Genomic DNA, 25950 nt, shown 5'->3' on the forward strand with positions numbered 1-25950 from the left:
ACCTGAAAAAGGCACTGGTCAAAAGACATCTTCCCAATCTGATAGAATATTGTTTCTCTTCAAACTGATTGAATTATAAATTACACAGGATAAATGTCTCATATGTGGGAAAAGATTTGAAATGAATTATCATGTTCTTACTTTAAAAAAAAAATCTGGCTTTTTAACAGGGATGTGTAAACCTTTCAGAGACAAGGTATGGCTGAGCCCAGTGACATCTCCGTGCACCCAGAACAGTTCTGCCCGGTCTTACGCATTTCTTTTTCTCTGCCATTTTGTGCCTGTGTGCCTTTGTGTGAGGGAATGAAGATTAGTTGGGATCTGGGAAGATACAGACTTCTCTTTAATCATAGCTCTACTGTCATTCAGTCACCAAATAGAAGTAGGGAAAATGTCTTGGCGAGGGGACCAGCCAGACAAGTTGTGCGAGTGCTTTGCTTCTGCCGGCAGAGGAAAAAAAAGAGAATTCGAGGCATCTGCAGACATGTCGTTTTTCCCTGTCCCTCATTGTGGAGCAACTTTATCAGCACAAGCCGCTCACCCACTCGCTAAACTGGAGGGCCAGTCGCCTCTTAACTTAAACATAAGATCTTTGTGGTTTGAAGCACTCGGCTGCTCTGCTCCCACTGTGGAGCTGAAAGGCAAACACGAGTCCAGTGTCGCTGTCTCCCATCAGAAAATCACACCTCATGGAAAACTTGTTTGTTGCTGTGTTAGCTAGAATCTAAATGCACTCAAACAGACTGTTGCACTGGAGCAAGATCCCCCACCACCACCACCACCATCCCCTCCCTTAAAAGAAGAAAAAAAGGAAAAGACGATGGAAGGAGAAAGAGCAAAAGAGGAAGAGAGATGGAGATGGAGAAAAGAGGCGGAGGAGTGAGAAAGGGGGGAGAGAAAAGTCAAAAACCTCCACATAACAATGCCGGAGAAAAATCAGAACATTTTCCACCGAAAGATGGGCCATTTCCAAATCCTTGTGCCCTATCAGACAAATTAAAGTAAATCAAGCATGAAATGAAGCAGAAGAGCCCGAAGATAAGGCTCCTTTAAGTCGTTTACAGATTAGGACAGAGGGAGAGAGAGAGAGGTGCATCTGGTCTCTGCCAGTGAAGGAGGCTAGTTTCTCATTTCACAATAGCAGCCTGTGTATAGGATTACTCTCCCCTGTCACCGACATGAGGAGCAGTGGGGGAATAGACGTCCACAAAACGTGTCTGAATATGTCCCCTCTGAAACGTTCTGAACCCAAAACCTCTCAGCACGGGCCAGATGTGACACGCGATAAGCAAATACGCTCCATGCCGCGTCTGAGCCACTCAATGCCTTCCATTTGTTTGTTATTTTAGACGCCCCTTCACCTTTTTCTTTTGCTCAAGTGGCTTCATCACCACACAGCTTAAAAACAGAAGCGAGCTCGGGATTGGCTGCACCGCATCATGTGACTGTATGGCTGTCAGCTTCTGTACGCGTGTTAGAGGTGCCTCAGATCAGGTCTGGGGGAGGTAGGAAGAGGACGAGTTGGTCTGTGGGGAGGGGGGTTTGTGGTTTGCCTTAAATTATATTCTCAATATAGTTTTTTATTCTTTGGTAAACTGGGTTGTTTAATTTTGTATTTTCTCCCTCTATTTTCTTCCTTACATCAGCAGATTGTATACGGTTTTATTTTAGGCCTCATTTAATTATGGAATTAGAGTTTACAGTGCTCACACAGAGGCACGCAAGCAAGCGATGGTGACTCAACCATCCCGTCTTCATGGTGACACGCACGCACACTCCCTCACAGACACACTACGTCTCCCATACAAGGCAAGAGGCTGCACTGCTCTTTGATGCCTTGCATCATTTTGTTTCACTCCTTTCCTGCATCTTCCCTGCGAGCGATGAAAAGTGGACTCGGCCACGGCGCTCCGCCCACCCCGAGAAAGGTGAAAACCTGCCCTCCGAAACTACAACCTTGACCTTCCCAAGGCTTGGAGTCTTAGTTTATATCGTGCCATCTCCAGGCATTTAAAAACACTCCTGAAACTCAATAATTTAACCCGCTTTTTTTACGCTGTTCACATCAAAACTGGATGAAAAGGAGCTTAATCCATCTTATCTGGTGACTGTCAAAATGCTCTCGCTAAAACCTACTCACAAAAGACAACTAGGTCACCCAGGAAAGAAATAAACAGAATTCCCTGTTACACAGGGGAAGTTATAGCCTGGTAATTGACTTGGGAGAAGATGCATGCTTACAAAGTCACTTTCTGAATTAATTGCAGAACATCGAAAGACAATGTTTAATGTGTCCCATCTCTTTTTGATTGTTCAGTGGTACATATTCCAAGATTTCAAACCAGTGTCAATGGCCAGTTTGAGATTCTCACGGTATGATAACCTTCAGAAAAAGTACCACGGTTTCGCAATAATAATAATAATAAGAGAGAACGGCTCCAAATGATAATCCAATAACTTTTAAAACAGAAAAATAATTATTCCTGTTGCAGCTAAAATAATCTAACATTTTGGCTTGAGATGCACCATCATGATCGTCAGGTCAAAAACAGAAAAATCTCAATCCATTCATGAAATGCATCAAAACTAACAACATCCACCATTTGTGGTCTATAAATGCATCAGCCATCAGCATGTAGTCTGATTAACTTTTTTGAGTTTATTAAAAATCTGTTAAAAGTTACAGACATATGCTTTATTGTTTATTATTGAAAGAAAACATCCAAAATGGGAGGTCAGACCCCAAAGAAAATCAGATATCAGTTTTGACCTGGAACAGCTTGATGAGGTCATCTATCTCTAAGATTGACTATTACAGCTATAATCCTATTATCTAAAGTATTGATTCATTGCTATTTTTATTTTTATACATAGACTATTTTCCTTTGTTCCCTTCTGCTCTATATAAAGTAATAACAGGTTGGTATTAGCTAGTAATTAGTTGGGCCCCGCAGTCAGGTGCCTAACATGTATGCCATTTATAGCTTGCCAATAGCAGCTTTAAAGCAGCCTTACCTTCCTTGATAGCAGTGATGAGTGGCACCTCTTTAGCTTCCACTTCATGACTGTCACTAGAAAAATTTCCATACATCCAGCAATGCGTTATGCTATGCTCCTCCCAGCAGGTCACTTTCTCTGACCTCTCATTAAAAGGACTTTAGGAACAGTATGATGACATTTTTTATGGTTTTATCGTCTTTTTAAAAGCTTGGTAAACCTTGATATCGATGATCGTCCACTTCCTGGTGTTACCAATGTTTTTTGAAAAAATACATTATTTCACATCAAGACTCAAAGAGCCGAACAGCTACTTCTTTTCACAGCTCCAGTCTTAGTTTTGTTATCCTGTTTTTACTTGTGTGTGCAGTCCCACTGCACACACTGACCATCCCTCAGTCATCCTGTCACACTCAGGTAGAGTAATGTGCTTTTGATGGTTTTGAAATTTGAAAGAAAAGCATTTAAACAGATCAGATTGCAGCAGGACTGCTTTGTGTCCTCTAGATGTTGTCTGAGATATCTCTGTGTGAGGACAGTCATTCTTTAAGTTTTGCTGTTTCCTTTTACTATCAATAGAAACTGCGTTGCTTGGCTAAAGATGGATGCCTCAGAGACTGTTGTCAGCCAGCCTGCTGCAAACTTCTCCAGGCTTTTTGATGAGACAGAGTGCCTGACAGCTGGTATATTTCAAGTGTTCAATGACACCAAATCACATTGGCTGTGTCGATATTGTACTATTGTACTAATGTTCTTGTCTGTGAATGCATGTATTTGCAGTATCAATTTGCTAAAATGTCCAAGGTGTTAGTTTGATTGTTAGTGCGCTACATTTAAAAAAAAGCCAAGGTTTATACCTAGATATCAAATCAAATCAATTTGGTATCATTTTAGTAAGTTTAATAATCTACAACAAAACACAATCCTTTTTCTGGGATCTTCAACTGATTACTGTTACTTTTTTTTTTAAATATATGAAAAACAACTGAACTGAAACTATATACAGTAGGAATTGAGCCCACAGCCTTCCAATTACAACAAGAGTCCTCTTCCCACTGATCTACTGGCCTGCAAGTCATCTGTCGTGCAAAGATATACAAGCCATGTTTTCTTTGTCTTTAAACAAGTTAGGCAACCTGGCTGCCCAGTATTATTACAAATACAAGAACATATTTTTATTGGCAGAAAAATAACAGAAAGCTGTAAGTTTACAGTTTTTCGTATCTTATCTGCTTGCAGTCTGCTGAAATACCAAGGTGGCCCTGTGAACTGCACAAAATAAGTGCACCAACTTGCCCATTAGTGAAAATTACTGAAAGAATATGAAGAGCGTTAGCCCACTTCATGACCATGCATGAAAAGATCTGGTGCAGCTGACTTGAAGCACAATACATGGAACATGATCTACTAAAGCCATTTAATGGTTTCTGTGTCAGTGTGTGCAAACCACATGGCAACTAACTGACAAATACTTTAGTGCATTTATTAAAGTGCATTTATTCATTAAGCTCACAAAATAAAAATAAATTAAAAAGCTGTATTTAATGGACATCAACACTTCGCTAAACAAAAACAGGCTTAGATTCTTCTATCTAAAGGACCTCCACAGCTTGGGTTGCCTGGAAGTTTGCCCCGTGTTTCCAGTTCAAAATGCAGGTACCTCTAAATCAGTGGGTTGGATTTAGAGGTAGGTGTGAAAAGTGTGAGGTGTGGGGCATCAGGGGGTTCTTCGGGAGTTGGGGGTCCACCAGTGTATAAAAACAAATGCCCTTCTCAAAAATAATATTGTGGGCTGTGGGTTATAAATGATGCATTTTTCCCACTGAGACCTGATAATAGCAGTTTGGGCGGAAGGGGGAGAAAGTTCATCGCTCTCTTATCAAAGCTTTGTGACATTTCTCCTTCAGCTGTAAAATTTCATATCACATATCTGCTTTAAAGATGTGAAACCTTTTGTTGAACCAATACAGCACGTTCCATTTCACCCAATATGGTTTCTCTCATGGTATATTAATTTACAGCCCATTTGCTGGCTCTATAACGTTGCCTATCAGCCGAGATGGCTGGGATTCGGTGGGACATCTGTGAATTGCCACACACAGGTTATTGAACTTTGAACAGCAGTAATTTATTTGCTTTGATTCAAAGGCGCTGCTTGATATCAAGAAGGATGGTCTGCTGTGTGAAGCTCGAGCACAGGTTGCCTCTCGACCTCTCTCACTCATTCTTTGTTTTCCTACAGCATCCGTCCTTACTGTTAATACACTAACCAGAGAAAGGTGAAATAAACCAAAGGCAGGATTGCTTATCAGGCTATTTCTATTTGTACTCATACTCTTCCGCTTTATCCGGGACTGGGCCGCGGGGGCAGCAGACTCAGTAGAGACGCCCAAACGTCCCTCTCCCCAGACACCTCCTCCAGGTCCTCCAGGGGGATCCCAAGGCGTTCCCAGGCCAGCCGAGAGACATAGTCCCTCCAGCGTGTCCTGGGCCATCCCCTGGGCCTCCTCACGGTGGGATGTGCCTGGAACACCTCCCGAGGAAGGCATCCAGGAGGCATCTGGTATAGATACCCGAGCCACCTCAACTGGCTCCTCTCGATGTTGAGGAGCAGCGGCTCTACTCCGAGCCCCTCCCGGAAGGCCGAGCTCCTCACCCTATCTCTAAGGGAGTGCCCGGCCACCCTACGGAGGAAGTTCATTTCAGCCGCTTATATCTGGGATCTTGTTCTTTTGGTCATGACCCAAAGTTCATGGCCATAGGTGAGGGTAGGAACGTAGACCGACCGGTAAATCGAGAGCTTCGCTTTTCGGCTCAGCTCTCTCTTCACCACAACGGACCGGCACAGCGCCCCCATTACTGCGGCAGCTGCACCAATCCGTCTGTCGATCACCCGCTCCATTCTTCCCCCACTCGTGAACAAAACCCCGAGATACTTAAACTCCTCCACTTGAGGCAGGAACTCCCCTCCAACCTGAAGAGGTAAAACCACCCTTTTTCGGTCGACAACCATGCCCTCGGACTTGGAGGAGCTGATTCTCATCCCAGCCGCTTCACTCAGCTGCGAACCGCTCCAGCGCATGCTGTAGGTCTTGGCTAGAGGGGGCCAGCAGGACCACGTCATCGGCAAAAAGAAGAGACGAAATCCACTGGTCTCCAAACCAGACCCCCTCCGGCCCTTGGCTGCGCTTAGAAATCCTGTCCATGAAAGTTATGAACAGGACCGGTGACAAAGGGCAGCCCTGCCGGAGTCCAACATGCACCGGGAACAGGTCTGATTTAGTGCCGGCAATGCGAACTAAACTCCTGCTCCGCTTGTACAGAGACCGGATCGCCCCTAGTAAAGGGCCCCCAATTCCATACTCCTGGAGCACTACCCACAGGGCATCATGAGGGACACAGTCAAATGCTTTCTCTAGGTCCACAAAACACATGTGGACCGGTTGGGCAAACTCCCATGAACCCTCGAGTATAGAGCTGGTCCAGTGTACCACAGCCGGGACAAAAACTACACTGCTCCTCCTGAAGCCGAGGTTCGACTAACAGCCGGACTCTCCTCTCCAATACCCTGGCGTAGGCTTTACCAGGGAGGCTGAAAAGTGTGATCCCCCTGTAGTTGGAACACACCCTCCGGTCACCCTTCTTATGAAGGGGGACCACCACCCCAGTCTGCCAGTCCAAAGGCACTGTCCCCGACCGCCACACAATGTTGAAGAGGCGTGTCAACCATGACAGCCCCACAACATCCAGAGACTTGAGGCACTCAGGGCGGATCTCATCCACCCCCGAAGCCCTGCCACCTCGGAGCTTTTTAACCACCTCGGTGACTTCAGCCTGGGTGAGGAAAGAGTCCAACCCTGAGTCCCCAGCCTCTGTTTCCACCAGGGAATGCATGATGGCAGGATTGAGGAGATCCTCGAAGTACTCCTTCCACCGCCCGATAATGACTCCAGTCAAGCTCAGGCTCCTTCCCCCCCCAGCGAGGTGACATTCCACGTCCCTAGAGCCAGCCTAAGCATCCGGGGATCGGGCCGCCGAGGTCCCCACCTTCATCCACTGCCCAATCCTCTTTGGACCGGTCCCTCACGGTTCCCCCTGCAGGTGGTGGGCCCACTGGGGGATGGCCTCGCATCTCTCGTTCGGGCTTGGCCCGGCCGGGTCCCACGAGGAGCAACCCAGCAACCAGGCGCTCTCTGACAAGTCCCGACCCCAGGCCTGGCTCCAGGGTGGGACCCCGGCTCCGCCACACCAGGCGATGTCATGTGCCTGGATTTAGTAGTCGTCATGAGGGGTTCTTGAACCGCTCTTTGTCTGACCCGTCACCTAGAGCCTGCTTGCCATGGGAGACCCTACCAGGGGCATTTAAGCCCCAGACAACATAGCCTTTAGGATCATTCGAGCACTGAAACCCCTCCACCACATTAAGGTGGCGGTTTTTGTGCTGCAGGCAATTTCTTTTCATTGAAGTGACTTGATTTTTAACAATCCCTCTGTGTGTATAGTTTTCTCGTGTCATTTCCATTTTTATTAGCTGAAGCATTTTATTTGACCCTGCATACCCTGCATTAGCCTTTTTCAGCAGAGTAAAGCATGTTTATTTTTTTAGAATGGCCTAGTCAAAGTTGAGATGTAATTGACTAGACTAGACAATTGATGTTCACAAAAACTCTCAATGCAGTCTGATTGAGTTTGAGCTATTTTGCAAAAAAATGTCTGTAGATCAGCAAAATATTGTCTCGGGAAGTTATTATTTATTCAATTATCAAATAATTGAATTGATAAAGACTTTTCAAAATGATTTAATGTTTTTATTCCATTTCATAATAAACCAACATTGTATTGTGTTTGTCAATCAAATAAAATGTCAATAAATGTACATGAATGTTTGAGGTTATGACAAAATATGGCCAAGTTTAGGAGGTATGAGTATTTTGTTTTGCACTATTACACTATTATTTATTTTGTACTTCCTTTCATTTAGCTTTATTCCTTTATTACACAAATAACCATTAGAGCTGGTTTACTAAATAAAATATTTTTGGACATTTAAAATTTCATATGAAGGCTTTAGCTTTATGTTCAAATTTGTTTTAAAAGCCAAACAAATGACCTACCTTAAGCCCTGACTGTCCTATAAAGATAAAAAAAAAAAACACCAGCATAATGTTCTGTTCCCTTTGTTTGCACTTTGCCATGATGAAAAAAAAAAACATGTAGTAATTGGGTGAAAGGCTATTGCAAGGTAGACTTTTTAAAATAAAATGTTTCCACTGATATAACTGGAAATGAAAAGAGCAAATGACACGCCGAAGGACTGTTGAAAATATCTTCACTATATCTAATAATATCATTCAAAGGTAGAAAGTGACAGTTCACCTCTCTGCCTGTCAATGGTTCACACCCACTTATTCTTTAGATCATAGCAGGCTGGCGTCCCGCCACCAAGGAACTCACTAGCTTTCAGTTGTATGACACTGAAGGGAGAGAGAGAGAGACGCCCTGTTTCTCACCATTTTTCTGAACCGTAGCAGAAAAGAAAGGCCACATATACACACTTAAAAAAAAAAACAAAAAAAAAACAGATGCCAGCATGGAGCATCTTGGGTGCTATCTGAGGAGGATCTCCCCACACAAAGGGACATTCATTGGTCTGCCAAGTATCCGTGGAGTGCAGGGACAGACCCTAGAGTCTAGCGACAGATGATGATCTTATCGAAGGGTGGGGGTGTGGGGTTGAGGCGGTGGGAGTAGGGGGTGAAGGTGGTAGAGAAGTTTGGGTGGGGATTCGGAGGAGGGAGGGGTAGAGCTCTTGAGCCACATTATGAGCTCATGTACTGTATTGCCAAGTGTGTGGCATTTAAGCACTAAATGGTGAGGAACACATGCACTATGGATTAGTTCAATCTCAAACAGGCCATAATGAGCTTTTCACTTTCCACTGCTCTATAAGTTAAACGCTGGGACTTATGTGTTTGTGGGAGTTTGTGTAAATAAAAAAAATTTTCAAACTCCATTTGGGCGCAAAGTAAAATGATCCAGCGGCCCTTATGACTACAGTCAATACCTGGATTCATTTTGAGTTCAATATCTTAAGGCACTTTACAAGATCATCAAATACAAAATAATATAAAAAATCACTTCTAAAATCATTACAATTTAAATATATAATCAATCATATTGATAGATTGAAATTCATGTAATAATGCCAGTTGGTAAAAAGAAGCCTAGCTGATTGCTTCGAGTCATTGGCTTTGCAGCAATTCCTCAGCAGGAAGGAATGCTAAATCCACCATGCATTTATCCCAAGGAGATTTATGAAAATAATATCAATAAAATGTTCATGAAAACAAGTCGGGAAAAACTCATTATTCTGCCATTGCTGCTATTTTGTGGAGATTCTCCACTTGTGTCTGCAACAGATGTGACAAGCCATCTGTGAGCCAAGGTCCTCAGGCAACATTTGTTGTGAGATGCACATAACTGGCACCTAAACATGGTGGACCACAAACAGCACAAATTGTATCTTCTTGCACCTACACATTACCTTGTGATTTTTTTTTACACAAAAAGCTTCAGCCTGAATGCAAAGTGAAGGAGAAAGAGTCAAAGTTGCTGGCAGGGGGAGGCTTGTGGTGTGTGTGTGTGTGTGTGTGTGTGTGTGTGTGTGTGTCAACCGGGGCTAAACAGGAACTTGCATCCAAGCGGTTAAAGGCCGTGGGTCTTATCTGAGGACAAACAGAATGCATCAAGCAGTGGCTGTTGCTCTCAGTGATGATGGCCAGCTGTGCACCAATGTTTAATTATTTTTCTGTAATGAGCTTACCCACCTTCCACTGCAGCACCAGGGAGACAGCGTGCAACAGCAGGAGCAAGGGAGGGGAAGAGGGGGGGCAGCGGATACAAAGGGAGGGGAAGGATGAGATAAAGCTGTCAAGAATATCTGACTTTAAGGGTGATTTCAAAACCATGTAATCTCTACAAAGCATAAATAAACATTTAGTTCATGTGCTGATGTTTCACTAACTTTGAATCTACATCCATCTAAAGACTGCTCTGAAAGGCACATTTTTATGATAGGTGACATTTACCTTTTTATTGTTGCAGGACTGACCACCATTGATGAGTAATATGAGCAACGTGCGTCATTTGTTGCTTGTGGCACCTTTAGATACAGCGTTGGTTGTGGTTCTACATGCAAAGCAGCACACAGACACGCATTTCCATACCAACAATACCGCACCACAGATACACAGTTGATATTTACAGAGTAGGCCCGCACTGAATAGGTCATTATAAAGCAGACACATCATAAAGTTCACTGATTACTGCAACTCATTGAGCATGAATCCAAGGCCCCGAAAACCTCGTGGCCCCACATGTTAACAGACAGGTTCAAAGACACAATGTGAACAACACGTCTAATTTGTTGGCACACACTCTAAAAAACGCTGGGTGAAAAAAACAAGCATGTTTCGGTTATTTTGCAAACCCAGAATCCATATTACTCATTGATGGCCTGGATCAAATATGGACTGATTTGGTTGATTTAACAAGGTTGGTTATATGGGTTTGACCTAACATACTGGGTTAGGTTTTTAACTCAAAAGGGTTAAGGTGACCAATGTCCAACAAAGATGGGGTTGACAAGAATAACCTGTAACCTGAATTATTAAAACAAATAATATGGGGTTAAAGGGATTGATCAATCCATTCATTTTCTATGCCCACTTCCAGCTCCCCGGTTGATACAACCCGCTGACATTAACATTATTTTGCAGCCTTATTTTGCCATCTTTCCATTTTTGTTTCATCTGGTGGAAGAGTTTCATTGAAGTCACATCAAGATGCTATTTAGTTTACAAAGGGGGCCTTTTTAGAGAATGACAGTCCCAAACCTAAGTATGACCTTCTTTCCTTAAAGAATCTATCTGTGCATTTTTTTCTTGCAAAAGTGTCATTAGAGGAAATTATGTCCTATGACTGATCTAAATAGATTCAATTAAACAAAAAGCAGACCTGGAACCTTTGGACTTTTCAAAAATGACTCAAGTACTAATAAAAGTGCATTTTGTCTGTGTTACAGATTTCTACATCACCTGGCTTTATGATGTTGTCACAGCAACCAGTTTGAACTGTAAAGTGCTGCATACTTTCTCTCTGCAACACATACACACACACACTCAGCCACATGCTGGAATCATACTCCTCTGTAAACCACGTCACAGCCCGCCACGAGGTTTATCATAACTACTTGATTAATCGCCATCCTGGAAAAAGTACACTGAATCTAAGAGATAAGATAGCTGGGGATGTCAGGGAGGTGAGCACCGGTAGTACTAACAGTGCTATCCGGTCCCACTGTTAATTAACTGGAGCTCTGCAGAGCACTAACAAGGACTCTTGCTTTCCTGGAACAACAGAAATAGGCCTGCTACTAGCTACCCTCAGCAGCCAGTGAGCCTGCACTGTCTCACAGAGATTATCTCTACACAAGACACCTTTCAAGTAAGGTTAGGGCTCCCTGCATTTGAGGAACACCATCAGATGGATGCTCGCTTGATTTGCTAATCCATGCTGAGAATGGCTGGCTTTAACCTTCACAGTTTTATATAGGGATTTGATGCAGTAAGAATAGTTCATGTGTCAGTTTAAAAGACTTAGGAAGATCATGATTGGGATTTCAACAGGAATTCTGACAGACTATTTTTATACTGGTGTGCTTTTAGGAGAGCTGGACGCGTTCCTCAAAGATGGCGAGCGTCGCATCCACAGTCGGCAGCAACTTCCTGTGGGGACAACATGGGGACCCTTTGAAGGAAAGATCGAGATGAGCACTGACACCACTGCACTGGTATGTCCTGTTTGTATATGTTTGCAATGAAAGGAGAATAATTAAAACAGGAAAGAAAGGCACCTTTAGAAAAAAGCAAACAGAAGATAATTAAACAGTGGGGGTTTCAAGTCACAATGCAATAAAAGTGTGATTTTAGAAGTAATTTAGGTGAGAATCAGTTTTGGGTAAATAAGCAGGAGTTGACTTGCTCTAAATTATTATCAATAAATAAACTCTAACCTGTTATTGCTGTACTGCCTGTGACTTGATTTTAGCTTCACGTATGCAACACGTGTGGATGCATTTTGTGCATCCAGTTATTTTAAAAAATCTAAATCTATTTTGCATGGTTATAAACCATTATTATAAAACAATATTATAAGTGATGAATATTATTTTGGTATTAATAAGCCTGGGTTTTAGCTAACAGTTCATCATTTACAATTATGGTCACAATTATAGAGAGAATGCACTGGCTGCGTCAGCTCCTTGTCCGTCTGGTAAATTTGACCACCTCAATGTTTTGTGCTATCACCGGTTGAAAAAGTAGCTGAAACACTAGACCCTAAACATTACAACATTCAAAGCAAGTAAGTTTACGTTAGTTTATGTAGCAAGAAAACAAAATTTTGACAACCTTTTTCCTCAAAAGACTCACCGGAACCACATTGAAATATGTTATGAGGCGAATTTACAACAGGTCATATCAACACAGAAAACAAACAGGCTAATGCTAGCTAACACTTCAGCAAACTACTCTGGATGAAAACATCGTCGTCAGGAGAAATATGAGTTTATTAAAGAATGTAGCTAGGTGTGTCAAGTCAGAAACATCTTTAAAAACAAATTGCAAATATATATATATGCTGTTGGTTTTAGGTTTCTGGGAGATTTTAGAATCCTTCTTAACCAAGTTAACCACCAGTGGAAGCAGCATAATGAGCAGCTGGGAAACAATATTAGTCACATCTGGAACATCATTAGTGAGTGCTGAACTTTAAAGTTTCCAAGTATTTAACTGACACTTATTTTTATAAAGTATCAGATGAGACTCTGTATTAGCTATTCTCTGCCTATTGCTAAATGACTCGGATCGGTATCTGGGATAAAAAAAAAACCTAGTTTGGGCTATACCTAGTCCTTATACATTCCATTAAAGTTGTGGGTCATGCTGGTATATTTCCATAGCAGCTTTTTAAAGCCTTAGGTAAATGATTATAGGGAAGTTCTACAATACATCTAAAGAGCAAATGATTACCGTCATCCATGACATACGGACCTACTGAGGTGACTCCTATTGGATCAAACATAGGGTTTGAATCTTTTTTCACAATTGAATCTGCATATTTCATGTCAAAACATTTTAATTGGCAGATTTAGAGCTCAAGCTATGCTTCAACTGAATGAAGTCACAATTCATTATTTTTAAACAGTACCCTGCACACAGAAGCTTTATATCTCTCGTTTCAAAGATCCCAGCAGAGTCTGCCACTGACCTGCTGCTCTGCCAGAGTGACAAGTCCTTCATGGGGTATGATCGTTCATTCTGCGTTTGGATTAATTAAGAAATTCCTATTAAAGTCATCAGCAGCCTCACATTCATCCTGTTAAAACACATAAGGAAAGGTCCACAAGGATTTTAGACTCAGAGGCCGTTCCTTTCATTTTTCAAGATTCCTTGAACGCAGAACTTTAATAAATCATTTTCTGAGTTTTAACTGTTTTCTAAGCTCCCCTCGTGGTTTTGAAGTCATCAGTGGCTTTAAATAACTCTGGCTGTATTATAGCCATGAAATATGACTTCTTGGAGAGTAAAGCCGGTTATCCTTGAGTGGAAAAGTGATTTGACGGAGCAACACCTCAAGTTGTCTTCCTAAATGATACACTTCATTGACAGAACTTGCAAATGTTTTCACACCAATTGAACCTTTTCACATTTTGTCTTTTTACAACCACAAAGTTGAGTGTATTTTATTTGGATTTTATGTGATACTTTGTAGAACCATTTTTTGCTGCAGTCAAGTCTTATCCACTGATTTTAAATTGTATTTAGGTCTAGACTTTGACTAGGCCATTCTAACATATGAATATGTTTTGATCCAAACCATTCCATTGTATCTCTGGCTGTGTATTTAGGAATGTTCTGTTGCCCTGAACTTACGTCCAGTTTCAATTTTTGGGAAAAACATTTGGGTCAGTTTTGCAGCTTCTAACAGACTTTCCTCCGGGAAACCTGTTGTTACTTTTTTATTTAAGTTCATCCATCCTCCCATCAATTCTGACCTAGCTTTACCACAACGGATAGTATGTATCTGTGTATTTTGGACATGTTGGCCAGAAAGGTCTATTTTGGGCTCATCTGACCGGTGAACCATATTGCGTTTACTGTGTCCCCCATGTGGCTTGTGGCAACTTGTGGCTTGTGGGACCTCTTATGACCTTTCTTCTGCCAATAGCTTTCTTTAGCTTTTTCTAAGCTATAAATCTCTGCAGCTCCTCCAGTGCTATGATGGGGTTCTTGGTTGCTATTCTGATTTAACCCTGCTTCAAAGCTCACCAAAGCCTTTTCTCTGACCTGTCTGCTGTGATCTTTGTTCACTAATGTTCTCTAACAAAGCTTTGAGGCCTTCTAAAGACAATTTGTTTCCCTGTATTTAATTTAAGGCAAAGGAGGCTGAATACAAATGCATGCCAAATTTTTAGATTTTTTATTTGTAAAACATTTACAATAGTATGTAAACTTATCCTTTCAAGTCATAAATATGCTCTACCTTTTGTCGGTTTATCACATAAAACCCCAATAAACACATAAAAGTTGTTGGTTGCAATGTGACAAAATGTGAAGGAGTTTGAGGGCCTAAGCGCTACTTTTCTCAAGCTTATCTACATGACATTCCCAGGAAAGCACGCACAACCAAGGTCTAGTAGACCCTCAAACTCATCAAACTAGTATTTTTCAGCTTTGAGAGTTTCAGTTTTTGAATCATTTCAGAAGATACAAACAAATTTATCTCGTCACCTGCTGAACCCCTACATAAGCTGATTGTTGCTTTTGGCAAGAGCTGTACATTTTAAACTAACTACCCTCTGGAGATTTCATCACTGCTTCCCACATCCTCCCCAACTTTTCTTTTTCCTTTTTTTAATGGAGTGTGCAGGTGCTGGTCATCACCTGTAATAGGCTGTGGAGGGGTTACAAAATATGCCTAACCTCCCTTGCAATTAAAAGCCAAGGAAAAGACTCTTTAAGGATCTCCAGCATGTCTATTCTCATGGGGGCTCTTTTCAATGCTTTGCTGCTTGCCCTCCTCCACTCATAAGTTTCATCTCTCAAATGGGTAGAGGCTGTTAGCAGCTTCTCACTATGTCTTATTAAAGGCGAGGTCAACCCAGCTGGCATTTTTTGTATAAGCGACCTTCCTTTTAGGGTTCAATGTAACTTTTTACTTTGTTTCTTTGGCTCTGAATATGTCAGAAACTTCAAAATCCCTGTTTTTTTTATTTTCTTTGCACCACAAGGGAATCATCTTATTTACAGTAGGATAGTTTTGGTGTGCACTTTTTTCCTACCTATCAAGTTTTCTTGTTAAACACGCATACTTTGGAAACATCTTTAATATATTGCAACATTTATTATCTCAGTTATTTTAGTGGGAGGTGAGGAAGGCGTTCAAATCCTCAGACACTGACACATCGAGACAGGGATGAACCTGGATGCATCACCTGGAGAAGAGAAAAGTTGAACTAACGAATGTGGTTGTGAGGAGAGGGAGGAGGGGAGAGAGAAGACAGAGAAAGCCTGGCTAGGTTTGATGCATGTGAGGGCGGCCTCCACTGCAGAGCAGGGTCAGGAGGTGACAGAAAGTGTTTGAGCTAGAAATAAAGGCTCATTGCTTCACGGGCCTTTACCTCACCAAGGAGGCACACTCAGTCTTTCTTATGAAGTGTGACCTCCGCACACTATTAAATCTCCTTTTACTCGCTAAGATTTTTTGAAACCATAAAGGTGAATGAATTACCTATAGGCAGTCAGGTATGTGGCAGGACTGACACCTCTCCCCCGCTCAAAACACACTGCTGAGATATTGATATGCCCTCTCTAAAATCAAACATATTTTATCCCTCCATCCAGACACATCATTTAAGGCGGGACATTTTAGAGGTCAAGCTATTTCTGTCGAGCTGCTACGTATGGTGCACAGGCCCGTTTCACGATCCCTGGCGTGACGCCCAGAAATAGGTTAAAGTGAGATGACTCCTGAAAGTGGCTTAATGAAATTACTATGAATTTAAGCAACGTTTGCAATACAAAGTGCACAGGAAAGGCACTTTGGCATATGCAGAGGAATTCAGGAGGGGAATGTGCTGGGTTAGGCTGGTGTCTGGGGAGCAGCGGTGTGGAGGTGTTTGGATCCCCAGAGGCAAAGAAACGGTGGTCTGGTATCAGCTGTGGCCTGTGGGGTTTGGCTGCAGGTGGACGACGGGCATCGGTGGTGGAGCGGGGTGATGGATGATGCTGAGAAAGAGTTGTGGAGCGTTTCATGCGGTTGTCCAGGCAGAGGTGTGAAGCTTGAAAAAAAAGAGCGAGTGAAAAGAGATAGAGAGTGCCAGAAAGAGAAATAGCAGGAAAAAACTGAAGGGAAAGAGCATGACAGGAAATCTGGGCATCTGCAGGACAGAGATAGGGTCACATCTCGACCGTTTATCAAAGAGGAAAGCAGATTTCACAGCTGATGGGTTGCTGTGGCAGGTCTGTAGACCCCAGGGGCTCCATTTGGCATGAGGGAGTGGAGTTGTAGTTATTGCTGCTGCAGACCTGTTAACACAAACACATCGCACTGTCAGCACAGCCCTGGCTTCTTTTGCACAGCTCTTCATCATTCTTGTATAACTTGAGCGCTGTATACAAACACATAACTGGTTTGTGTTTATTTTGATAAAAACAAAAAGCACAAATCCGTTGCACCAATCCGTTATTTTGGGACCGATTTCCGATCACGGATTTTGTAAAGTTTTGATCAGCAGACATCCATTTCTGATCTCTTTTAATCGCTTACAAGAACACTGCAAACATTATTTCCTCATTCCTGGACAAATCTAAAACTGAACTGTCTTAATAAAACATTTGTCAAATGAAATAAAGCAATTCATTTTTCAAAAACAGCCCAAAGTTTGAGCTGTCCTGCTCTTCCTGGCTAAAAATCTACAAATGTAGTAAAATCCTCCAGCTTAGGGGACAGAATTATATGTCTAAATAAAAGCATATGTCCTTTTCAAGACAGATTATAGCTTTGTTTCTTCTGTTGCATAGCTGAAAATGTATCTGCAGACCAAATCTATGTTTAAGTCCATCATACAATGTTTTTCTATTAAATTGTTTAAAAATAAATAGCAGCGGTGCATGACAAAAATTTGTTAAATTACTCATTCTTTTATTGTAACTGTAAGGAGCTTAAAAGGAGCTTTAAGAAGAGCACACATTATTTTTTGCATTAACACAAAAGGCAATGTCACATTATGTGTGAAACAGAGAGCAGTCAGTGTTACACAGCCTTGCATTTAAGCAGGATTTCAAAATAAATACAAAGTTGACATTTTTAACAGGCTTTAGATTCCTTTGAAAATAGTTACCTTCCTTGAAGCTGATTACACTTCTACACTTCGTCTTCTACACTCAGTAACAACTTCCACTCAAAGGAAAGTTTTGACTCTGGGCTGGTGGTGCATAAATTTGGTACCTTCATTGAACTGATCAAAAAGGAATACGTTTTAGTTTCTGACTGGCCGATCAGCGCTCAGGGCCACAAGCATATAATTGCCTGATTCCAGTTACCTGCAAATTTCTTGGTGCGTCTGTGCTTGTAATCCAGATTTAGGTTAATGTTCAAGGTTAAGTACAAGTCCAATGAATTTACAGGTTTAACTTCATTCCTCCTAAACTGAGAAAAGCAGGACAAGTATAAATTGAAAACTGAGTAATTAGCCCCGAATAGAACGCTTTGGGAAGACAAGAGTGACTGAGTGAAAACAAGTGATGGGGCATGAAAAAATAACATGTAAGAAGCTGTTGTTAGCTGCTTTCCCTGCCCTGTTCCTTCTCCTCCTCCTCCACTCGCTGCTCTCCGTCTGACTGGTGGAGCTGCCAGTGTGCCGTCTCATCCCTCACTTCACTCACTGATCAATCAGACCATTAGACTCCAATTACAACCCGAGCCCCGGCGCAGGTGAGCGACGAGCACATTCAGCCGGTCCGCCGACAAACGCCTCTGCCCCAGCTTCCTCAGACTCTCCAAATTAACGCAAATTAATAGTGACACTCAGACATAAATGTCTGCAATCGGGGGGCCAAATTAACAGTCTGGGTCGAAGCTATTGAGTAGCAGGTGTCTTTAAAAGCAGTAATTACCCATGCTGGACAGAACCAGGAGGAAGAAGGTGGCCCCGTGGTTTGCCTGGAGTAACAGGCCAGGCCCCGGCGAGCCTGGTCTCCATTGTAGGTGTTAATAATTGATTGGGAGGCAAGCTATTAATGAGCAGCAGATTTAGAGCTGTGTTGTAAATGTGCGTTGATGAGGGTGTTGCTGCCTCTCATACAATGCCTTACCAATGCTAATTACTGGGGGCTTAGTCAAGGTGCAACTGTAATGAGTCTGGATTCAATAGAGATCTGGTTGTTATGTGTTTTGAGGGCCTTTTAGAACAAATTACACAGTAATTGAAATGAATAAAGCTTGCTTAATTCCAGATATCATCTATCAGGGTGTTGTTTTTTTATCTTGTCTTCTGTCTTAATATTATTAAATTAGCTTAGCTGATAATGTGAAAACATGTAGGTTAAAATGATATGGTGAAAATCATGAATGAGTTTGTTACAGTGTGATAACTTAAGAAAAAATACCACAGATTTTATGTTATCAGGATATTTTCACGAATTCTGAAACAAAGCTTGATCACCTGGTCTAATTAATTTTATTTTAGAAGCAGTATTTATTTTTTATAGTGCAAAAGAATACAAGTCATTGATTATCACAGGTATAAAAATGTTATCCATATCATGTTTTAATTTTTATTGTGATTTTGATTCAGAGACATAAGCATAAAGATAGAATACCTACTAAATAACATAGTTTCCAGGTGCTTTTTGGGCAAAATTAGGCATGGGCCTAGTCCCCGGTACCAAGGTAGGGAGAAGCTTTCAACACTATGGGTTCAGAGTTTCCAAAGTATTATTTCTACAGTTTAAAGTACCTTTTATGAGATGCCAGAGAAAATGCTGAAGTTACGGAAGTTTTTCTGGCTGTATTGAGCACAGGGTGATACAGTGAAGCCTCTACCCTAAATGTTGTTGCGCACTGCCTAACAGCTGGCTGAAAAGAAGGCTCCTACACTTTTTCCCTCTCTTACAAGACAGTCAAATGAATCTGTTTAGAAACATTTCTGATAAACTAAAAAGCTTACCAATCATTCGTATTAAGGTAAAGCAATTTTAAAAAAACACTGTTAGGAAATGCCATGCCTGTTAAATTGCTGCCTGCATTTTAGCTACCTGTGCCTTAATAATTAACCAGAAAATATCAGCATATAACATAAATTTTTATTAGAGTTATTTTATTAAGTGTTTTCTAGATCTTTCTCACGTATGTAAAAATACATAATACTGTATAAAAATGTCATAGATATAGTTTTTACTACATTCAAAATAATGTTTTTTTTTGTTTTTTTTTCAACTAAACATTTTTATTTAAAACCAAAAAAAGTTACAAAATAATTGTTGAGGTTTTTGGTTTTAAATAAAAGCACTTATATCAGTTTAGTTTTTTGGGTCAGGGGTGGGTTTTCTCACTGTGAGATTCTTATTGTCACCCACGCCTAAACAGAAAATTGTGTTCTGCTCTCTATAGAGCTCGGTTAGAGGCTGGTTTTTATGACTGGAAATATTTGTCAACAGCCAAATTCGTATTTCTTGTTAGCACAGGAAGTGATAGTGGATTTTTTTAGCCAGCTGACCAACAGTGTGCAGAAACAGGTGGTGGAGGGGCAACACTGCGTTACTTTATGCTCCATACAAGCAGAAGAAGCACTGGTCACTTACTTGTGCCTTAATAAAATTAATTCAAACTGCAGAAACAGTGTGTTTTTATGCAGGTTTAAAACCATAACTAGTAGGAATGTTTTTTTACTCTGTTACTGGTAACTGGTAACCCACACTTCCAAGATTTGACCACGGTATTCATGATTTGCACGTAACAAGAAATATCTTCAGTGTGAATTTTAACATGTTAAATCTAACAAAATGAGAAAAGGAGAAATATTAATTTGAAATAATTGGAAAAATGTTTTTTTTTTTTTTCTGGAAACCTTTCATTTGAATTTGCTTCACATAAAAAAACAAGTCCTAATTCTTTGTTTAAATCTACCGGCATTCAGCCTCATACTGAAGCAGGATCAGGTATTCAGATTCTGCCACAAGTGTGAATCAGAACCAGGTGCAGCTGGTGAATTTTCACATCGTTACATGTGTTTTAGGTCCTAGACACTTGAGAATGTGGTGACGAGTGGGAGGGAAACAGCAGCGTCTAATGCTTTTGGCTGCGAACTGAGAGCTTTAGCTTGTAGTCTACAGAAGAGCAAAAATGTCCAGAACCTGTCCTAATTTTCACCTGGGACAGAGACAGAGGCACAAGCTGTCAGCTGATGGAGGGTGATTATTGTGTAATTTTGTACAAGGGTAGGAATATGGGCCCAACAAAATGCTCCAGAAATTATTCAGCCCATCACTCAAGCTATTTATCTCAACCCCGTTTTACCCACCCTCTTCCTCTGCTATGTTTATTGTTAGCTACCCCTAAACTTTAACAAGTGGTGGTGGATTTTTCAGTTTCAGAAATTATATTTTTCTTCTTGTCATTGCTTCATTAATCAAGAGGAGGGATTCTGAAAAATGTTTTGTTTTGGAGGCTGCAATCTATTTTGTGTATGTGTGTGTGTGTGTGTGTGTGTGTGTGTTGTAGTTAATCTGCGCCCGTGGCAGGTTTCCCCTCCGAAACGCAGCGCTAAGCAGCAGTATCGCAGGCCTATTGTTGTAGCCTCTGTCATAGCAAGGAGAGCCTGATGCAGGCCTGGGCTCGCCTGATAAGGAAAAGAGGATTCAACATGGCTGGAAAGGAGAATCAGTGGGACTTGAGAGTGGAGTACGGATGGGGCAGATGTGCTCTCTCACACACACACACACATACACACACACACATACAAACACAAAGTACATACAGAGACAGACAAACATACAGAAAGATTGCATGCACACACACATACAAATCATAAACCATCATCACACTGGCACATGCCCAGGCAATTATTTACAGTAACATCCAATTACATATGCAAGGAGGCACCTCAATATAGGACCTCTTTGCAGCATAGCTGCTAAATCATGAAGACACACACACAGATGCATCAACTATGCAAATACACAAACAAACACACTAATAAACTAAAGGAAGAAAAAAAGCTGAGGTATACACATTTCCTTAATATTTGCATTTTAACGTGGCCTTTGCTTTGCATATGAAAGTCACACTGTCTTGGATATGGTTTGAAAATGTTCAACATTATCACAACTAACAGGATTTAAATTTCTGTGTTGGACACACAAATAATTTTGGCACAGCAAACGTGGCTTCATCTAATGAAATAATGGGCCCAAATTTTAGGCGGAGAACCAATTTGTGATTGCATGCATCAATTATTTTTTGGGTTTAAACCAATATCAGAGCCGGGGTCTCTTCAGATGGGTAAAATTGTAATTATCTGGCCTTCTTTTCCTCACTCAGTGGTGTCCCTAGATTTATCGATTTATCGACTTCACATGAAAAAGGTGGAAATATCAAAGCACGTTCTACTAAAACAGGCCTTTATATTTGGGCTTTTGAACATTTAGAATTGATATTTGTTTGTGAATCAGATGTAAAAGGAAAAAAAAAAACATCTTGCCATTTGTGAATTTTGTTTTTCAAGCCTGCACTTTTAACTTAGCTGGAAGTCATGGCCGCCCACTGCTCCACACATTAGCTGTGAAACAGTCAGTCAGCCAACCTGTTCCGGCTGCAGCTGAGCCTCACTGTTTGATAGATAAAACATGGTTGACTTGATCTACAAGTGAACCTGACATTTCGCTGTCCTTACATCACAACACAACTACCCAAACTGATATGGCAGGTGCCCTGATAAGCAGAACAGGACCCACTGATTTGCTTTGTGTTCACTATACAGTAATGGCTGCATGGTTTCCTCAAACATGCCCAGCACACAGTGACTTCATCATAACACAAACACAAAGGAGGCACTTAGATCATTAGTTTGTAGCCTTTTTAGATTTAAATATAATCCCAGCAAACATCACTAAGTAATTTTAGTGCAATTATTAGGCTGCTAATGTAAGTCTCATTGAGCTCCCACAGTTGTACCTGTTTTTGTGTGGTTCCCAGAAATCCAATAATGAATCAAAGAACTAATATCTCGAAGCTAACTAAAATGTTCAGAAAATGCTAACAGCATGGCATGGAGAATGTAATTGTACTTAAATTTAAGTTTTAGAAATAAAAACAAGCTTTTTAGAGTTGAAACATAAAATTTATGTGATCATTTTATTCCTGGTGTTTAACCTGGGAAAATCAATAAGTCAAAGTAGTTTGGCAAACTACTTCCTTTCTGAAATACATTTTGGTCTAATTAATGCTAATATTTTAACTAATATATCCCTTTTAATGATTTAAACTAATGCTAGATAAGAAATATGAGTTATTCATAATCATTTATGATTTAATAACCTAAAACAGTACATACTCTTCACATAATGTAGCTCACGGTATGTATACCACACAGTCATATGTAGTAAATTAGAATATTATTAAAGTTCATTTATTTCACTAACAATTCAACAAGTGAAGCATATGATATACAGTAGATTAATTACACACATACTGATGTTTTTAAGCCTTTATTTCTGTTAATTTTGATGATTTTCTGCCTATGGATAATAAAAACGCAAATTCAAATTTATTGAATATGACTGCCTAAGTGCTATGTCGTCCTCTGATAAAATATTGTAGGCAAAGAATCTGCATACATCTTCAACTTACACCTTGTTTCTGTTCTTTATTCTACAAAATGGGCTGTTTAGAAATCCTTATTCTGCAGCAATATGTGTTGTTTTTTTAAGTACTGTGTTAAATTACTTGTTATATCACAAAGTTACCTTAATAAGAGAGGTGAGTGCCGCCCCTTTGGTTTTCACATTATTGCTCCCCATGTGTCTGCAACCTGAAATATTTTCAAACAGCAAATGTGTCTATCTTGTAAGGGAAGGAAAGATGTAGTGGCCTTTTTTTGCCAGCTGGTCAACACTGTCAAACAACAGGTGCGGGAGGGGCAGTACGGTCCTACTAAAAGCTTCAACCAACTGGAGAAAACTCCAGTCCCTTATAAATGTAAAAGTAAACGGTTGACTTCTATGAATACACTTTGAATAGAATCCTTAAATTAGTGAACATAGACAGAGATTTTTCTCTCTTTCCATCCTGATAGGTATATTGCAATTTATTTATTTTTATTTTTTATGTAAATTTTATATTTTAACAATATATTTGAGCACTATTTAGATGCTGTGTAGCCAAGATCTGTAATCAGTGAGGGATTCCTATTGGTCAGGGTGGTTTTGGTCTTATGGATCCATCAGGGATGAGGAAGAGCTCGAGTTCAGGGATTTGCTGTCTAAAGCTTATTGAAGTTTAAACCACTCAACAACAACTTAATATGAACATGAATGTTCAAGAACAAGGGTTTTGTTTGGGCTGGCATTAGATTTATTTTTATTGCAGGAGTTTTATGAATTCAGACGGCTGTTTGTGGAAGATTTGGGGAGATGCTTCTTTAGCTGTGATTTGCTGAGCTTTAAAGCAGTCAACAAGTAAGCACAGCTTCATCTCCGTCTTTACAGAATGTCTTTAAGGCCACAAAAGCAATGCTGAGAAGTCCCCGGTTTCACAAATTTCGCCTTGTTTTACAGCACGCAATATGTCTTCCCAAATGTATGATCATCCAAAACGTTGGTGCACAACAGACCTGTGGTGCAGCAAAGGTGCAGGAGGAGGGACTAGAAGTAAGGAGCGAAAAGAAAAGAAAAGAAAAGAGAAACAAAGTTGAGTGGTGCCAGCTGCTTTGCCATCTGTCACTGTCATGGCTGTAGTAATTTGGGAAACTATGTTGAAACAAGATTGTTGAGAAGAGCTGGACATAATTCTCCTTGTTTTCATATGCAAGTCCCTGATGGTTGCCTGAGTATGCCAGTGCAAAAGTGAGCTCTAAAAGAGTTTAAAGGAGGCTGAGGATGGCAGACCTTGAATAAATAAACTGTTCTGCCTTCTAATTCTTTCTAAGGAATTTTGAGTTTTATCTGTTCTTGAAAGTCACAGTAAGATTCTAGATGTTGTTTTTACATTCAACTGGCCTCTGCAGTTCACTATCAGAAACTAAAGAGGTTTACTCTCAATTTCCTCCTGGTCTCTTTGGCCAAGAGGAAAGTGGAGAATAGCAGAAGCTTAGCTGCCTCTTCCAAGAAGGATGGGCACCCTACAGGTATGCAACCCCTTTGCTGGTAGAGCTCGATTAGTCCTCCTTGTCCCCTAACCTGGTGTTATCACCTTTGATTTTTCAGCCTCATTGGCTGAGGGTCAGCCAAAGACAAAGCCCTGTCCACATCTTTTTTAGACAGATGAACAACCAAGAAGAAGAAATCCTGTCCCCTGACAACAGAAACAAACAATAAAAGGAGGTTAGTATTGAAGATAGGAAATCTGATCTGGAGAGTGTCTATTCCCTCCCTGGTGGTCCAACGGTGTCTCATTAGATGGATTTGTACAAGGCTGTCGAAGTAGGAATATTATACTACGGGCTTGTCAGCAGACTAATTGGGTAACAAAGACCATTTCCAGCTCGAGAAACCCATCTTTTAACAGTGCGTGTGCGGAGCCTCTGATAAGAAAGTTCAAGTCTAATGCATTCGGAGAGGGCCAAGTTCACCATCTTTATCTTATTTACTTAACTTAGTGTAAATATTGTACGTCTTTTACAGTGGATTTAAAAAGACCGCATTTCTCTGAAGTGCATGCAGGGATCAACCTATTGAACAGTGCAGATGAAGGTGGTTAGGTGGTGCATATTTCAGTTCCATACATAATCAGAACCCAGTTCCAGTGTTTCATGTTTCCTCTCTCAATATAGTGCACTTTAAACCATTGTTGGTACAATTTTGAACTTTTTTTTTTACATAGAAATGTACAAACTAGTGGTGGGTCTTCTATAATATGAAATCACACACACTAGATGCCTTTCTAAAGCATCATGAAATTTCTAACTCTGCAAGTGAAGAGCAGGGAGTTCAAAAGAATATTAAAATCCAATACCTAAAGGGGGGCACCAAGGTTTATCTTAAGTCGGAGGCTTTATTCAAGCATCATGCCTTCTACTTTATTGTTTGTCTTTATTTACTGCCTCTGACTGATCCTAGTCTTCCATGTGTGGTTATGAGTGCAGGGATTTGTTGTGACCCCATTGACTGATTGGCTCCTGAGTTTCCATTTCTTCCTCTTTGAAGAAATTCCAAAGCCTGCGTGTTTATTCCAAGCAGGGGAAAAAAAGAACGGTCTGTCCAGAGAATATGCCACCTGCCACCTTGACCCCCAGGGGCCATGGTAATATCCATGCAGGTGAACATTACTGACTTGGGGTTCTCTATTATGTTCCCCCCACTAGCTTCCTGCCGCTCGGGAGTCAGCCTCAACTTGCATGCAGAAGATCAAACAAGTTCTTCCCAAAGGATTTGAAATAGGAAATTTGGAGTAATTCAAAAAGTGAGTAGTGAAGCGACAGGGCTGTATTCGGTCCCCTGACCGAAGCCAAACACAAGGAGTGTGCTCTACCTTCAAGACACGATTAAGTCCTGGGGCACATATATTACAAATATGGTTTTCACTTGTTTACAACTTCCAATAGTCGTTTTAGATAGTTACAGTAATATACACGCCTTTGGTTGTTTGCTTCTACAAAGAGAAGTGTGTAGATCA

At 40.9% G+C, this 25950-nt stretch overlaps 1 protein-coding gene across 2 annotated transcripts in view; it reads left to right on the forward strand.

The window, feature by feature from the left end:
• The window catches only part of zfpm2a (zinc finger protein, FOG family member 2a), a 160444-nt gene that overhangs the window by 65114 nt on the left and 69380 nt on the right, over nt 1–25950 (forward strand). For both annotated transcript variants that reach the window (XM_047360493.1, XM_047360494.1), the window contains exon 4: nt 11724–11848. In XM_047360493.1, the coding sequence (XP_047216449.1) occupies nt 11724–11848 (125 nt within the window). The remainder of the gene's footprint in view (nt 1–11723; nt 11849–25950) is intronic.

Source organism: Girardinichthys multiradiatus, chromosome 3, assembly GCF_021462225.1.
Source record: "Girardinichthys multiradiatus isolate DD_20200921_A chromosome 3, DD_fGirMul_XY1, whole genome shotgun sequence".
Taxonomy (NCBI): domain Eukaryota; kingdom Metazoa; phylum Chordata; class Actinopteri; order Cyprinodontiformes; family Goodeidae; genus Girardinichthys; species Girardinichthys multiradiatus.